Source organism: Dermacentor silvarum, chromosome 6, assembly GCF_013339745.2.
Source record: "Dermacentor silvarum isolate Dsil-2018 chromosome 6, BIME_Dsil_1.4, whole genome shotgun sequence".
NCBI lineage: Eukaryota > Metazoa > Arthropoda > Arachnida > Ixodida > Ixodidae > Dermacentor > Dermacentor silvarum.
The window spans coordinates 151,774,985-151,793,000 of record NC_051159.1 but is presented as its reverse complement, the minus strand read 5'-3'; the positions used below and the strand labels follow the sequence as shown (position 1 = coordinate 151,793,000).

General features: G+C 44.6%; 1 protein-coding gene across 7 annotated transcripts in view; it reads left to right on the top strand.

Annotated features, from left to right (window-relative positions):
* LOC119456971 (CRISP/Allergen/PR-1) overlaps positions 1 to 18,016 on the top strand; it is an 80,315-nt gene extending 62,299 nt beyond the window's left edge. For 6 of the 7 annotated variants that reach the window (XM_037717893.2, XM_049669628.1, XM_049669624.1 and 3 more), the window contains 6 exons: positions 1,068 to 1,168; positions 4,887 to 5,011; positions 9,540 to 9,680; positions 14,421 to 14,686; positions 17,151 to 17,219; positions 17,872 to 18,016. In XM_037717893.2, coding sequence (XP_037573821.1) covers positions 1,068 to 1,168; positions 4,887 to 5,011; positions 9,540 to 9,680; positions 14,421 to 14,686; positions 17,151 to 17,219; positions 17,872 to 17,964 — 795 coding nt within the window. In that variant the 3' untranslated portion in view covers positions 17,965 to 18,016. The remainder of the gene's footprint in view (positions 1 to 1,067; positions 1,169 to 4,886; positions 5,012 to 9,539; positions 9,681 to 14,420; positions 14,687 to 17,150; positions 17,220 to 17,871) is intronic. The other variant, XM_049669625.1, reaches the window with a different exon arrangement.

Here is an 18,016-nt window from a genome sequence, read left to right as displayed (position 1 = left end):
AAACAGTCAAGGATGATGATAGAAGTGATATGCACGAGCATGACTAAGCAAAAATGACAATGACTCACCAAAAAATGATTAACACTCAAAAACCACTGCAATGGGTCCGGACGTGGGCACTAAGTGAAGAAATAGCAAAGGATGATGACAGAAGTTATATTCACGAGCATGACTCAGCAAAAATGACAATGACTCAGCGAAAATGATTAACACTCAAAAACCTAGTGGGTACTAGTGAAGGAAACACTAAAGGATGATGATAGAAGTCACATTCATGGGCATGACTAAGCAAAAATGACAATACCTCAGCGAAAGAGATTAACACTCAGAAGCCATTGAAATGGGTTCGGAAATATATGATAGGTCATGAGATGAATGTCATGACATGCCTGTTATGTAGGTCATGAAACAGCCACCTACGTCTTTTTTTAGTTCAGTATGGTTCTACACCTTTATTTCTTCCTGGCTTGATTCGTTGGAACACATGACTGTTTGATTACCGACTTGTTAAACGTACTTGTACAGTGACCGATTATGATGTGTGCTAAAATGTTATTGTGACTTCTAATTACTTTGTTCTTACCGGCGTTGTGCTCACTGTCGATATGTATGGGCGGTGGTGCCCGTCAAGCAGTGGTTTGACACTGCTTTTATCTCGCTGTCCTCAGTTTCATGTACGGAAAAAAATTAATAAAGGGTTGATTGATTCAAATAATATCCTTGTTCGCTCACGTTGAAACACGTGAGTATGCATAAAGGCTTTACGTAATTGCCAATATCGTAGCTAACACAGACACTGGCGTGGTTATAAAACATAAATTATAAGATCTGTGTGTACACCCTCATAAATAGCCCAGACAGCGCACGTGACCGCAACCAGGCCTTGCAGCACAGCAGGCACCGTACACGCTGCGCCCTGGCACACTTTGGAAGAAGTATTTGCCGTAGCCTAGCTGAACTGAAAGATTCAGAAACTGTAAGAAAAGACAAAGTTTTCCCTGTGCTTATGCTACTCGGAACGCTACGCTCGTATATGATATTTTGGTTTGTTATCCTTACGCACGCAGCTGGCGTGGGCGACAACCTGGAAAGTTGGATGCGGCTATGTCAAATACCGATCTCATAATTTTCGATCTGAGATGCGCTACACGTGTGCCTACGGTCCTGGGTGAGTACGCCTTGAGAGTGCATCAATAGAGCTCATAGATTCAGTCGCATGGTGCAAGAGACGATGGTAGTGGTACAGACGTTGCTTAGTGACTGTGGTGTCGGGCTGAAGCATTGTTTCAGCCCGACACCACACGGCAGCCGCATTTCCATGGGGGCGAAATGCGAAAAGAACCGTGTACTTAGATTTGGGTGCACGTTAAATAACTCCCACGTGCTCCAAATTATTCCGGACTCCCCCACTACGGCGTGCCTCATAATCAGATGGTGGTTTTTGGCGCTTAACACCCCATAATTTTATTTTGACAAGGACAGTTACATCCAAAGTGAATTGAATTTGTCGGCTGTACAGCTCGACAAGTCCTATATTGACTAACGCAATGAAAATAATACAAGGGCCGCAGTTTTATTACATTCAAATCAATGTCCTATAGATATGTCACGATTAGCGAATGCAGAAATTTGGCTAATGCCTGTTGCAGCAAATTAGAATTTACTGCATTTTCTATTATGATAAAGAGTTCTCTATTTTGGGGTGCGTGTTAAGGCGGTATCTCCTTTCTAGAAATACTCAAGAATAAAAACTGCCAATGTATACGCATTTATGTTTCAACGGCAAAGTGTGCATTTCAAGCACACGCTCTGAGGTTTACCACTGACGAAACTACACGTTGTTCCTTTGACACCTAGGCTCACTTCACGTTATATAATGTTTGCTTCCTCTTTCTGGGGATATTTTGACCGCACAAAAAGGAAGAGCAACAGAATGCTCGCAGGGCAACAGAATGCAACAGAATGCAGGGGCGCTTGAGACACGTAGAAAACTCAAAAAAACAGAAGGCTGGCACGATACGACATATACACATGCATGGCGGCATCATAAAAGAAGTGAAATGGCCAGAGTATGACCAACAAGTATAGGACGAGCAGATAAGCGTTCTTGTCTATACAAAAATTTCTCTTAGTGATTGCGCGAGCCACAACTTATCGAAAACTTTATTTAAGGCTTCATCCGGGAGGACATGTCCTTGGCTGGCAGACGCAATTGCCAGGAATAAAAAACAGAATCTGTCAGCGTTAGTTGACAGCCAGCGAACATAGAAAATACCGCCATATAGTGCATAATTGTAAAACTCAAGTGAATTGAGTAAATAGGCTGTGAGTGTAGAATGCAAAGTCATGTAGCACATTTGTTTACCTCGAAAGCTCTATAAGTTGTGTATTACATAATGTCAATATCTGTGTCCAGGTGGTCAAGCTTTATCCGGAGTCTCCCGATATAAGGCGTGCCTCATAATCAGATGCCAGTTCTAGCACGAAAAACTAAAGAATTTTATTTAATAAATATTCGTATCACTTCAGAAGCCACAGTTGCAGACTTGATTACGATCGAAAAGTGAGCAAATTGATGCGTATTCACCTTGTTGTTTGTGCACCATTCACGTGAGAAAAGAAAACGGGAACAGAAGAGGAATTTTCAATTCTTCTTAAACCTTCTCGTTTTGTATACCTTCGTAAAACACTAGATAGTCCAATTTAAAACTATGCTAAGCCTGCTGAGAACTGTTACTACATTTGGACTTTTTTTGTGTGAAATGGGTTTATTCAAATTGGTTCGGCGATTGGCTAAGGATACAGTTTCTGTTATCAAGGTCATTCGAATAGGGCGGTTAAGAGGAGGAGGAGGAGGAGGAGGAGGAGGAGGAGGAGGAGGAGGAGGAGGAGGAGGAGGAGGAGGAGGAGGAGGAGGAACAAACTTTTATTTAAACCAGCAGTTTAGTTGGCTGGGCCTAGGCCTCCCACGTGGGGACATCGAGGTCTTGCCTCTTCGCCGCCTCGCAGGCTTGCTGGGTAGCCCAAAGTTGGTCGTCGAGTTGGGAGCTGCGCAGGGCGGCGTGCCATCTCAACGAGAGGGTCACGGTATTATTTGTCCGATATTGGTTTTTACATTCCCATAGCATGTGGGGAAGCGATGCTGCCTCAGTCTTACAGATCTTGCAAATGTTACTAGGGTAGGTGTCCGGGTAGATCCTGTGGTAACGTGTTAGTGAGGGGTTCGTGTTTGTCTGTAACAGGCGAAGGGTGGTTGCCTGTGCTCTGTTTAGCTCTTGATGAGGGATGGGGAAGGTTCTTCTGTTGAGATAGAATGATTTCGTGAGGTCGTTGTAGCTGGTGAGGCGATCGCGTTCCGCGGGTGCACCTGCGCTGTCTCCGGCACGGTTGACAAGGCCTCGTGCTACGGAGTGAGTGACCTCGTTGAGGTTGGTGAGGTGCGGATGTACGTCGCCGGCGTGTGCTGGGAACCAGACGAGAGTGATTTGCTTTTCAACTGAGTGAGGGGCTTCGTGTAGGATGCGTAGCGCTTGTTATGAAATGTGACCTTTGATGTAATTGCTGATTGCCGTACGGGAATCGCTCACGATGGTATGGCAGTTCAGATCAAGGGTGGCCAGGGCGATGGCCACTTCCTCGGCCGTCTCGGCGTTTTGGGTTACGATGCTGGCGGCATGTTTGAGCGAACCGCTTACTGTGGTAGCCGAGGCGAAGCGGTGCCCGTCTTGATATTCAGCTGCGTCGACGAAGGTGACGCCCGTGGTGTCGCCATAGGCTTTAATGAGGGAGGCAGCCCTTGCCTTCCGACGTTCTTTATTGTAGTCCGGATGCATGTTTTTGGGAATAGGGTCGGCATGTAGCCAAGTCTCTACGTCGCGTGGAATTGGGTATTTGTCTCCATGTTGACGGTGGTAGGTGATGCCGAGCTGAGTTAGAATGTGCCGGCCCGTTTCTGTGATGGTGAGACGCTCCAGATGAGACCGACGCTGTGCTTCGATTAATTCGTCTAAGTTGTTATGGAGTCCTAATTGGAGTAGAAGTTCAGTGCTGGTGTTGTTTGGCAGTCCTAAGGATAGCTTGTAGGCACCGCGTATAATGATGTCCAATTTAGTCTTTTCTGCTTTGTACCAATTATGGAAGGCGGCGACGTATGTGATGTGACAGATGACGAACGACTGAACAAGGCGAATGACGCTTCTTCCTTCGTGCCCTGTCCCCGGTTGGTCACCCGTTTCAGCAGCCGCGATGTATTGGCCGTCTGTCGGAGGATCTTGGATATAGCCGTTGAATTTGCGCCGTTGGCTTCGATGGTCATGCCGAGAACCCGGATAGTGGAGACCACGGGTATGGTTCCACCATCCCTCATGTGGAGTTGGATTACCTCGTAGCGGCGTTTATGCGTAGATCGTAGTGGTGGACGTCTACGGAGCTTGGGGCGGTATAAGAGGAGCTCTGACTTGTCGGGGGAACATCGGAGTCCCGTGCCTTCAAGATAATTTTCGAGGGCATCGATGGCGTCTTGCAGAGCGGTTTCAATTTGTTTATCGCTGCCCGTAGTGGTCCAGATGGTAATGTCGTCGGCATAGATGGTGTGTTCTCTGCCGTCGAGCTTCTGTAGTTCCTGTGCTAATCCGAGCATGACCAAATTGAACAGCATTGGGGAAATGACAGAGCCTTGTGGTGTTCCCGCGCATCCGAGAGTGAATTTCTCCGATTGAATATCTCCAACCGAGAGGAACGCCCTTCGGTTGGATGGAAAAAGGGCGGTTAAGAACAAAAAAAATTTTTTTAGGGTATGACTGACACAGAGATCCCGGAGCGTGTTCACAAGAAAATTGTTACATTTTGGAATCACTGTGATCGTTATGTTTTGGTTTTGTCTGCAGTGGTAATATCCGAGGCGAGGATGTTTACAAAGTTGGGCCAGCCTGCTCGAACTGTGCTGAGGGCACTTGCTGTGGAACAGCGTGCCAAAGACACAACGTCACTCCGTCGTTCAACGGCTTGTGCAGTAAGTATAGCAAAATACGAGCCAATTTTGCCCGATCGTTATTAAGTATCCGTCAGAACTCAGCAACACTGACTCCTTCCGCTGGGTCTCTGCATACACTGTACATCAACTACACCCTCAAGGGTTCTTAAGGCCACAAATCGGCGTGCAACTGACACCCTTACACTCGTAATGGCGTAAGCGTGTGAGTTAAAGACAGGAAATACCCTTAAGGGTGTACGTTGGTTTACAGTGTAGCAACTAGCGCCAAGTAAAAAAAATGGACTTTTTTTTCATTTCTGATCCAAAGTAGGTTACCGCAGAGGCTGCGGCCGCTGAATGCCATCGGAACAGTGAAATTACAGTTGCGGATAGGTTTGCAAGTCATTGAAATGCGTATTAACAAGGAAGAAGAGTATACATTTCGGATCCTCCCGGCAAGAGACACACAGCTGACTTCGGCGACAAACGTGCTCTGCAACCGTCAGTCCAGGCAGCAGAGAAACGCGACACATGGCCACAGACACGTGACAACAGCATGACCACAGCCACATGATCACAACCGCCACGTGACCACAGCAGCTAAACCTTCAGACGCCGCAAAACGATCGAAAGAGCCAAAGGAATAGGTGTGTGTGTTGCAGTGAGCATATTTAGTTGCATTTGTTGTCTGGTTGCGTAATTCCTTAGAGAACAGAGCCGGTGACTGGTGCATTTGTAGGGGCAGTGCAGATCGCTATGCGTATATTTACGCCGACTCGTAATATGCGCGCTGTCCTGCACTGAGCCATGTGGAGCGATGACGTAGTTGCCGTGAAATTGAAGTCCGAGAAAGACATCGAGAAAAAACGCTTCTGCGTGGTAAATAATAACAAGGAGAGCTGAGGGAAAATGTATTCAACGCAGTAAAACTTATTACACTCAAAAGGTTGTAAAAAAGGTTTTCGGTTGTCGCAGTTTCACGTTTAAGGGGTAACATCAAATTGTTGGTGCGAACCAATGATGGCATCTTGTTTGCCGACTGTTTTTGCAAGTAAAAATGATGACAGCTGTGACATGCGACATAAAAAAATGTCGAAGTTTCGCCCGAAAGGCGAAGCATCAGTTGCGAAAGCAACTTAGTAGAGAGCTATACGGAGTAAGGATAGTAGTTTTATCGGCTGCATAAACTTGTACACATTCACTTACTAACTGAATTAACAAGCCTGGTGTCAGAACGCACAAGCAAACATGAATAGATCACCCTCGATGACCGCAGACAACCACTGTCAAAACGCTGGCGTGAGCAAACAGCGAGCGAAGGTTCGTGCGGTCTATCGCTTCAACGGAAACTGAGCGGCGAAAGCACAGCGCATACAAAGGTCATAGCTGTGTGGAGATCGCTTTCAAGATACGGTGCGCGCGACAGCCTGCCGGCTGTCGGCGGCAGTACGCAGTTGTTGGCAGAGTGGCGAGAACACAGCACACACGAAGCTATCAGCGCTCGGCGCACCTAGACACTTTACTCATCGCAGATCGCTTTCAAGATAGGACACGCGCGACCGCGCGCGGCCGCGCCATACGCAGCCGCCGCCAAAGTAAAACGCCCCTTCCCGCCTTCCTCCCTTGAGCGCGCGAGATCAAGCCACCATCCTCGGCTCACCCTTGCACGCTTTCACTCGCACTTACAACATACGGCGCGCGGCCACGGTGTTATCGCACTTGTACTTTATACAGAACATCATGTCGACGACGATGGCAGGAATGCGCCTGGGGTGTCCATATAATTGCTATCGCAATAAAAAGACAGTGAGGGAGAGAGCCGAGGGATAAAGAGATCGCCCGTTAGTAACAGGGTTATTCACCGCGCATTCGATATACAGGGTGTTTCAGCGTACACGTTAAAAAATGTTTAACCGTTGCCTGTGGTAGCCGAACAATTCTAGTTCATGAGCTGGTCTACTCGAAGAGGCGGACATCACTAGCACAAAAAATTGAAATGCATGACTAATCAACAAAAATTCACCAATTATGTTTTAACAGCGGAGCTGTTTAAGCCGGCCGTAAGTTGTGCCGCGAGCCGCAGAACATCGCTGAGCGATGAGTCACCTGGGTTGCCTAGCCACCACCTCGCGGAGCGGTGTGTGCTTCGCCTCCTCTCCGTGCCGTGCGCAGCGCCGCACGTTGCCTTGACATGGGACGTTGCATGCGCGCAACGCGCGAAATGCTCGGGATAGCGAATAAGAAAATGAGAGCGAGCGAGAGAGACAGACAAGAAATTGTAGCAGCCCCAACGAGGCAAAGAGCAGAGCTGCTGCCGACGCCGCCCGCGTTCCCCCGTTTCCCCGCGTTCGCGCCGAACGCACGCGGTGTGCGTGACTGCAGCAGGCGTCTCTGGCGTCGGCTCGGCAAGTTTCGACCAGCCACGCCCCGGCAAGTGTGGAGGTGCAGCTTGCCCTGACGTCAACGGGGAGATAAAGCTTGGAGCCGCCGCGACGGCGGCAGAACTCTCGTTGACTCTGTGCGAGTGCATGCACCCTTGACATGGGACGACCAAAGAAGATCTGGACACCCGAAGAAGAAGCCGTTCAACGTGAAGCGCGTTGCGCGGCCAAGCGAGAATCTGAGCGTCGGAAGCGAGCCGATTCGGAATACCGTGCCTAGCAGCACTTAGCCTTTCCTAGCAAAATTTAGCCTAAGTCTAGTAAAACCTGCAAGAAAAGTTAGGTCGATCACCAGCTCCGCTGTTTACTCCAGCCTTGCACCACTAGTGCAAGCTGCCCACGTTTTCTTTAACTAATTACCTTATGGGCCATATTGCAATTTACAAATTCTAGCCGTGGAGTTCGCAAGGCGTATCCACCTGGAATGAATTCTCAGGATGACACCAGTTTCGAGATATTAATTCCCGAACTTTGCAGAGAAATTCATTGGCGTTCCAGTTACTGTCTTAACAAAACGTCGTTTTATACATTTTATGCGGGCATTGCTAGCACGATAAATCGAAACACATAATCGACTAATTAACAATATTTTACTAATAACTTATTAATGAAGTACTTTCCGGTAGATATTGCTATTTACGAATTGTAGCCGGTGAGTTTCCACTTGAAATTAATCTCCAGTATGACACCAGTTTCGAGATATTATAGACGAAGTACATGGGCGTTTTAATTACTTTTGTGCTTCAATGTGTAAAAGAGCGTTTTGTTAAAAATGTAAGTGGAACAATAGTGCATTTTTACGGCGAGTTTGATGGCGCATATCTCGAAACTGGAGTCGTTCTCGAGATTCATTCGAAGTGAATACGCCTTGCAAGCTCACCGGCTACAATGCGTAAATTTCAATATGTCTTTTAAAGTAATTAATTAAGTTGTTTGGTGACATTTATAATTAGTTAAATATGTGTTTCGATTTCATTCGCGTGCAAGTAATGTACCCCTCTATGAATAATCCTGTTCAAGGACTAGAATTATGCTATCTGCAACAGGCGATTTTAAAAAATTCAGGAACACTTGACAAAACAAGCTCGGCTTGGCGGTCCCTACCTGGGACTAGCCGGGTGGCGCAAGGTCTTCCCTGCGTCTTCTCTGGACCTCAATAAAGTTATTTCACTCACTCACTCACTCACTCACTCACTCACTCACTCACTCACTCACTCACTCACTCACTCACTCACTCACTCACTCACACTTGAAAATGTATATAGTTCGTTTTCTAGCCATAATTTGACGTGCATGATGTGGCGTCTGCACCATGTTAAGACTGAGATGGCATTTTAACGCGATAGCGCTAAGGGCCCCGTGTCGGAGAAAATCCAGCGTCACCGTCGGTATCGTCGTGGGCGCGGGCGCGCCGGCGTCGTTCGCGGGAATAATCATCCCGAACCATCCCGACCGCGCAGGCCCTCCGCGTGGCGCAAGGCGTTAGTGAACAAAATTGAATTTCTCAAAGTAAAATGCATCAAAAAAATCGTAAAGTATGACTTAGCCACAACCTACAGACGTGATAGCGTCGAATTTTAATTTGAATGTACGAGAAAACACAAACCCCTTTTCCAGCATTTCTTCAATTCATACAACTGCGCGCCGCGGTTGCTTCCTTGCAAAAACACCATCCAGATGGCGCTCGCCTCGTCGGCAGCTAGCTTGCATGTACGCTCCCTACGGTAGCCGCGCGCGGAGGCGAAGTTGGACAAACATTCTGCAGTTGCCGGGAGGCCTGATAAGCAGCCAGGGATCTTTGAATGCTATCGCGTTCCACTCTTAAAGGAGAAGCTTAAGCCTCCTCCATTTTTTTTTAATTTCCGCTGTAGTTGACCTCCTTTCTTTCTGCATCCGCTGCTCTATAAATCAGATAAACATGACTGAGTAATGTAACAAAATAAAATACCTGCTACCACAAAAACACAGGATTATCCTTATTCGTTGACAGTTTTATAAATGTTGGCTACACTCCACACTTTCTAGATTGTGCTTTTACTTTTGAACGCAACTCTTCTCTGTGAGATGGAATGAAAGCAAGGAGTGCATGAACAGAACAAATTCTGAAGAGAAATATTATTTTTCAGAGGTTATCGACGACGGCCCGAGCGTTCCTTTGGACGATGACAAATTGTTGTCGGCATGCTTGTTCAACAAAGCAACTACGCGCGCCTGCACCTTCCGAAGTGAACCGACTGATGGTTGGACGACGAAGACATCATACGCAAGTGAGCCTGCGTACTGCCAGGGCCGGTCGGCATTCGAGATCGTGACGCTCTTTTCCGACTATACATTGCTACATAACTCACCGTTTTTCCTTATACAGGCGCACTCGTTCTTTTGCCAATATTTTCAAAGCCCGTTTTCCGTCCTTTGATCTTTCCTTACGCAGCATGTTTTATCAGTTTTAATTCGTCAAAATGTTCTTTTTTTTTTATTCTGTGTCACGAAATATGAAAGAGAACTACGATAACTTTTTAGAGAGGTAACAATGTGTAGTGGCGATATAGGCCGAGAGGAACTGGAGTTTCGTCCAAAAAAAAATGTGTTTATAGAAGCATGCACTTCACAACGCGTTATGCCATTTTGAATGTGTCGACCCGATATTACAAACTGCATACAGGAATCACATAGGCTGCGAAAGATACGATCGTTTCAGTATTTGAGCGTTGTAGCAGCAAAACGCAGCTCGGTTCCATACACAGCGTTCCCAGCATCGCGATCGTCACGCCCAGCGATACGAGCAGTGGCGTCGTGATGCTGCAAATTCTATAGACTGTTAGCGCGAGCACTTCACTTATCCGATTTGACATTCATATTTTTGCGTGATGTAGTGAATCGTGGCTGATTGGTTGTATTTAAAGTTGCCTTACGTACAATGCGGAATAATATTTCAGTGTTATAACAAGAAAACGCCACGGCGTTTCTATGTTGCTCGTAAAAAAGATGCACCATGGGACAGTACGACATGTAAGGAGTCCCTTCGCTCCATCCTATTCTTTTCTTATCGTCCAAGGCTCACGGCCTGCCGATCCAGGGGAAACCGTCGGCGGAGTGCCTTTAATTCGGGCCACTGACGCAGCGCGAAAAATGATAGCATTGGAATAGATACTAATAGATAGAATAGATACTAATAGATAGAATAGATGCGTTCAGTTGTAAGTCAGCGCTCGTCTAGTGTTCAGTGTTTTCTTTGCCCCTGTCGTCTTTGCGCTGCATTCCCCCAAAAATTGGGATAGACTCGTTGAGGTTGTCAATGAACCTGCGACCCTTAAAAACTTCTGGTCTCGTGTGAGCCTATACTATACCGACGAAAAAATTGTTTTTTTAAATTTGGCACAACGTACGAGACGCCTCTTTCAACGTTTTCAAAATAAAAGACGCGCGTATCATGTCATACGCACAGATATTTAGAATTTTCCGAGTCACTGATAACAAAATTTGGCGTTATTTATTTATTTATTTATTTATTTATTTATTTATTTATTTATTTATTTATTTATTTATTTATTTATTTATTTATTTATTTATTTATTTATTTATTTATTTATTTATTTATTTATTTGAACATACTGCTAGCCTCACATTTGAGGCTGTTGCAGGAAAGGGGCAGGATACATATTCAAGGGAACACGGTTTAGGTAGGCGCGGACGTAGATAAGTTTAAGTGAACAGAGAAGTAAAATATGCACTCAATATTCATTATACAAATGCTATAAAACGAGGGGGGAAAGTAGTAAACGCCGTGTTGGAAGGTTAGTACAAAAAGGAAGAACGAAGAAAGAAAATGTAGTCATGAACAGCAAAAATATATATATACATATATATACACACTTAGACACACACACACACACTGTGTGTGTGTGTGTGTATATATATATATATATATATATATATATATATATATATATATATACATACATACCCACATATATATCAGGGCAGAAAACAAGACACTGCGAAGTGATTCAAAATGCCATTGTACGACACAGCGCGCCTACGTGCATATAGTAGCTAGAAAGCATTGTTTGTTAACTTGGCGATAAAGGTTTGCAGTGATGTGCAGGTGACAACGTCATCAGGCAACAGATTCCATTCACGGATTGCCTGTGGAAAAAATGAGTACCTGAATATGTCGTTGTGAAATCTGTATTCTGTTAAGTGCTTGGTGTGTTTTGTTCGAGAGCTACGTGTATCTGTCTGCTGTAAGTAGTCACTCGCATTGATTTTCATGCTACCATTAAGAAGAAGGAAAAGAAACTAAAGACGAAGTAGTCGGGCTCGGTTTTGTATAGTGGGAAGCTCAGCTTGCCTTAATAGTTCTGTAGGGGAGTCAAGATGGCGATACTTATGAAAAATAAATCTAATCGATTTCCTTTGTACGCTCTCCAATTTTGCTATGTACTGTTTACGGAAGGGAAACCAGCATACTATTCCATAATCCAGTATAGAGCGAACTAGTGACAGGTATGCTAAGCGTTTAGTTTCTATGGATGCGGATCTAAGCGACCGTTTTAACGAGTATAGAACAGCCAGTGCTTTATTAACAACATATGTTACCTGCTTGCCCCATTTAAGATCTGATGAAATTATGACGCCTAAATATTTATAGTCTTCTACTTTCTTCAACATCTGTCCTTCTAAATAATACGGGTAGTTCATGGGCGCTCTTTTATTCGTTACTGTCATATAAACTGTTTTTTCTGTGTTGATCACCATCTGCCACGTTTGGCACCATTGCGTTATATTTTCAAGTGCACTGTTTAAAGTTATCTGGTCTTCACGACAGGTTATTTCCTTGTAGATAACGCAGTCATCTGCAAACATTCTTACTGTGGCGTTAGTATTAATGTGTAAATCATTGATAAAAAGAAGAAAGAGTATAGGAGCTAAAACGGCACCTTGTGGGACGCCAGATAGCACATCGCCGCAATCAGAAGAGTAGTCTTTGAAACATACATATTGACGTCGACCTGCAAGATAGCTTTTTATCCACTTGGTGACGTTGTTGTCACCGAGATAGTGGATAAGTTTCTGAAGTAATTTAGGATGGGAAACCCGATCGAATGCTTTGGATAGGTCTAGGAATATCATATCGGTTTGACTGCATTTGTCCATTGTAAGCGCTAAGTCGTGGATTGTCTCAATCAGTTGCGTTGTCGTAGATAATCCTTTTCTAAAGCCATGCTGATTACGGACAATTAAATTATTTTTTTCTACAAATGATACTATATGTTTTAGGATTATATGTTCGAGTATTTTGCCGGCCGTACAAGTGAGTGAGATTGGACGGTAATTTGCTGTGCTGGTAGTGTCACCGGATTTATGTATCGGGATAACCTTAGCAGTTTTCCATTTCACCGGAACCTCGCCCATTTGCAATGATTTTACAAAAATAATCAGCAAGAACTTTGACATCCATTCCGCGTAGCGCACTAAAAATGCATTTGGTATGTTGTCAGGCCCACAAGATTTTTTTTTTGTCTATTTCAAGTAAGAGGGAAAAAATTCCCGATTCGGTTAAGATTAAGTCATCTAGTTTTGCTGTGTTGCTCGGAAGAGGTTTGAGGTTGGGTTGTTTACCGTTGTCTTGTGTAAATACTGAAATAAAGTATTCATTGAATTCTGAAGCCTTTGCCATAGCTTCAGTTGGTGATGGATTACTGGTCTGACGTGACTTTGAATTAAGGTATCGCCAAAACTTAGACGGAGATGTTTTGATAAAGTTACTTAAGGTGACATTCATGTATTCATATTTTGCCTTTTTTACGGCTGACTTTAGTGCCAGGGAGTGTTCGCGTATTTTAGTAGTGTAGCCTGGTATGGGTAGTTTATTTCTCAGTTTCCTTAATCTGGCAAGCTTTCGTTTTAGCTGTATTATGTTTCTTGTTATCCAAGGGTTTGTCTTACGTACTGGTTTGATCTTTGTGGGAATATATTTTGATAAGCAGTGCTGAATAATTGTTTCAAGTGTCGACCATAATGCATCTACTGAAACTGTAGGATCATTTGAGAACGATCTAAAAGTTGAGTAAGAGCAATCTAAATAATCAAGAACGCTGACGTCGTCGGCATTCGCCCAGTCGAAAATTCGTGTACACCCTCTTTGGGAAGGCGGAGGTGCGCCTAACAGTAAAGAACATTTAGTAGCTCTGTGGTCCGATATGCCGTCGACAACTTCCCATGAAACACTGTCTTCTGCAATAGAATTACTCACAAACGTCAAATCGAGTACATTCCTGCTTTTTGCAGTAACACGTGTTGGCTCCCGTATGAGCTGTCTAAGGCCAAAATTAAAACATAGATCAAGCATTGCCTCTGCGTGAGTTGTATCAGTACTGTTATCAAGGGAGTCCCATGCTATACTAGCAAGGTTAAAATCACCCGTAAGGATTAGCTTTGTAGTGTGTGTAAAAAGATTTTCCATATAATTTGCTAGCACGTGTAGCATATCATGGGAAGTATTAGGGGGCCGGTACATTGTGCCTAAAAAGAGGGGGGATTTATCTATCATGATTTTGCACCAATTTGCAGATAAAAACTGTTTAAAATATGCAGGCATATTGCAGTGCTACCGCAGCTCGCTGTAGTCCTTCTTACCCGCTTTGAGGAATACCCAAAGCTCCTCGGGGTCTCTCGATTGTTAAAAAACATAGTTGGCCATTTAGCAGCAAATGCGAGAGAAATGCATTAGCGTTACGTAGCTCCTCTTTGAGGTCTCGGATGCATGATTTAAACCGGGTTCACCAGATTGAAAAGTGTTGTTCAGGAGCTCACTCGACACACATCCTGGCTCTTCAAGAAGCGAAGTACAGCTTACGGCGGTCCGGATCAGACCGCAGTCAGTTACACTATGTATATATACTTCACACACACTCTTTTTCCACACTTTGACACTTCTAATGCTAGCCAATTAAAAATTAGAATTAGCTGATAGCGACGGTTCTTCCATCTCGAATCTCGCGCAGCGGGCTTCGCCGAATCTGTGCTCGAGTCCGGGCAGAGCGCGCAGTTTACCTTCGAAGAGCCCGTCCAAACGAGCAACGGCCGGCTCTGCGTCGAGGTCGACTACAACAAGGGACCTAACGTGGCCGGTATGCCTGACCGCGGACTGTTCAACCTTCTTGTGACACCTGTCGAGAGCCCTGATCGCCAGAGGACCATCAGCCTGTCAGGAGGAGCTACAAATGTCATGCACATGCGGGTTACACTAACCTATAACGTTGCCGTACAGGTGAGCCCGTCTGCCGACGGAAATATTTGGAGCTCCTATAGTAACGCCAGCCATAGCGCGCGCTTTCCCCGGGCCTTACACCGGAGGCTACAGTCGAGAATTTATTTCTTTCCCTGCTTATTTCATTTAAATGTACGAGAAAATTTGATTCTACTACAAGAAAACTCAAACACAAAGCCCTTTTCCAGCATTTCTACCAGACCTACAGCCGCGCGTTCGGGTACTTGTGAAAATGATATCCAGATGACGCTCGCATCCTAGGCAGGTTAGGGAGCCTACATGCAAGCGCTGTTTTAAAACGGCGCTTGCATGTAGGCTCCCTAAGGCAGGTCAAATTGGGACTTCGCCTGCTAATTCGTTTTGGACACGCGCGCGCGTCGGAGCAACAGCAAACAATTATTAAAATAAAAAAAATTGCTAGGGTAGAAATGCATTTCCAGCAATGCATTTCTGTTTAAAAGTGAAGCCGACTTTAAGGAGATCGGTGTAAGCTTGGTCTTTGTAAGCTGGCTTGCCCACGTTCAGTGTTGCAGTGAATGAAGCCTACTTGCCGTATGTGAACGATGCGATGCGAACGGGTCCTGATAACGCTATCGCGTACTACTCTTAAAGGCGAAGCTTAAGCGTCCTCCAATTTTTAATGCACTCGTGTGACGTATTCAGTGTCATATTGCCGTCCACACCGCGTATTTATAACTATGCTTTTCTTTGTGTTTAGGTCGGCAAAGTAAACAGAACACACTCAGACTCACTCACAAAATCTATTTTTCGCTCATGGCTCACTCGGACACAGACTCACCCAAATTATACTCGGGCGGGCTCACTCGGACTACGACTCACCAAACCTTTACTCAGCCAGGCTCGCTGGTACTCAGACTCATCAAAATGCAACTCAGCTGCATGGTTGTCGCGTTCATGCTCAAGCGCCGCGAAACAATATTAAGAGGTTTCGTTCTTGTTTTTGTTGCGGTAAATTATCCGACGGCGATATTAAATTTGTAGAAATGCGAAATGCCACTTAAGATGCGAACATGTCATCAAATCTGAATTTCCCTGAGTGCATGCCAGCCATGGTGGCTGAGAAGCTAGGGCAGCTTTTGTCAAGCATGAGGTCACGTCTTGCATTTTTGATCCAGCGGTTGCATATCAGCAGAGGGCAAAGTAAAAAAAAAAAACTTTAGCAGTAATTACTACGCTTCATCATCATCAGCCTATATTTATGTCCAGTGCTGGACGAAGGCCTCTCCCTGCGATCTCCAATTACCCCTGTCTTGTGCTAGCTGATTCCACTTCGCTGGTAGTTAAATAAGCCTACGTTAATGCACTGAAAAACCAAAGCGAATACTTTTCCAGCAATAAGTATGGTTGTTAACACCATGCAGTTCACCATTTCTTTTTTTTTTTATTCACTTTCTTACAATATCTAAGCAATAAAAAGAAACCGTTATAACAGTATACGGGGAACTTTATTAAGCAAAAAACTTTGTGAGCTGTCTTTAGTCTATATGTAAGCTGAAATTGCGTTCTAGTGCGTTTTCTGTGACCTCTATTGGGAACTGTCTTGGACTTTAATAATGTTCCCCGAGTTCGTATTTGACTTTTTTTTTTCATTTTTGTTACCTTTATTTTGTTCAGAGCCGCCTTGTTCTTTCAATTTTAGCGTGCACCCATTCTGCGTGAAAAGGCTTACCCGACGCTGCTTAAAGGCGCCAACATGTCATAAATGCCAAGCAATAAATAAAAATAGACATAAAAAGACGGCAAGCAAATATTTTTCTGAAAGCATTGTACATTTTCTTGCTTGTGAAATGCAACAGAATAAACAGGTGAAGGATGCTGGTACAACAAGAGAATGAGAAACCTTCCGCGTAAAAGACCTCACGGCGATTTCATTCAATGACGGTGGTCTTGGTTAACTTTTATGCCTTGAATACGCGCCCACCTAATAATATTGCTTTTAATCGCAGGCACAGAATGAAGGTACTGTTGAGCAAAGGATAAGAGGAAGTGAGAAGAGGTAGACAGAGCTATGCTGCTCTTTGAGGAGAGAGCCAGTCTCAATTTTGTTGCGAAATTTCAAACAATGCGAATCACGACATCGCGTGAAACGTCTATTCCTACAGCGATAATTTTCTATCATCTACCTACAGCAAAAACTATCGTATCGCATCAAATGGTCGAGTTTCGAGTGCCACCTTTTTCAACGTCGATCTTCTCGAACGAGTCGAATAGCTATAATTAGCGGTTAAACTAAATCACGCTGATTATATCTGCCTTTAATCGTCAGATACACAACTCGCCTGCAGATGTTTGCAAGGCGACAGGAGGGTGCAATATTAGCGTCGACGAACCTACAATGCAAATTAGTAAATCTAAAAAGAAATCAGTGCTCGCTATCAGCATTCATTCGCGAAAAGAAGACGTCCTACACAGCATCCATCAAAGGCTGAACTGCTGATTACAGGAAACACCATCGACTTGCGGGTGTCGTTGCCGACGGATTCCTTTCTTGGGGCCCTCACGCCGTTTGCAGGTGAGGCTTGTGGTGTCGATGTCGGTGGTGGTGGTTCATAATTGCACAAGGAAGTTTACGAGTAGAGTAGAGACTTCCAGACACACGCACAACTCGGTCACAACTTGCATGCGTGCGTGACTTGATTCGTTGGTGTGTGTAAACAGGCGTAGGAAACGCTTGGCAGCTCGTACCCCCTTTCGTTTTCATGTGTACACTGAAGTGCAGCGCTTAAGCGGATACAACCTATGCTGCACCTCGTAAATGTGAGACTTAAGGTGATAATTGGTTAAAAATAATCGCAAATTGGCAATGAAAGTTTTTGAAGGACATGACATTCGTCCTACACTTTTAGTGCAGGACGCAGCATGAGACGCGTTGTTTTGAACGAAAACATTTAGTTGTTCCTGGTTAAGAAACACGTTAGGCAGCAACAGATACGAATGTAAGCGCTACGAAGTTTAGTGTCTAGTTTAAATATAAACTAGTTTCAAACCAAATTATTTATTCTTTCCAACCAGAGAAATAGCCTAGTGGCAGTAACGTACATCTACTCAGATCATCTTTACATCGGACTATTTCAGACATTGGTGTTCTTCTCTGGCCCGATTACACTAATTTCATGTTATGGTTCAGTATATAAATATCTGTCTTCATCTGTCGCCTTTCGCAGATTGGCTTCTCGTTCGCCGTACCAAGAGGAAGCTCGGCCCAGTATGTCAACATTCACAAGGTTGCCGTCTACGATAAAGCTTGCTCCAAGTGATGCGGTTAATGTACCACCTTTCTGAATAAACGGTTTCGTCTGGTTAGTCGAA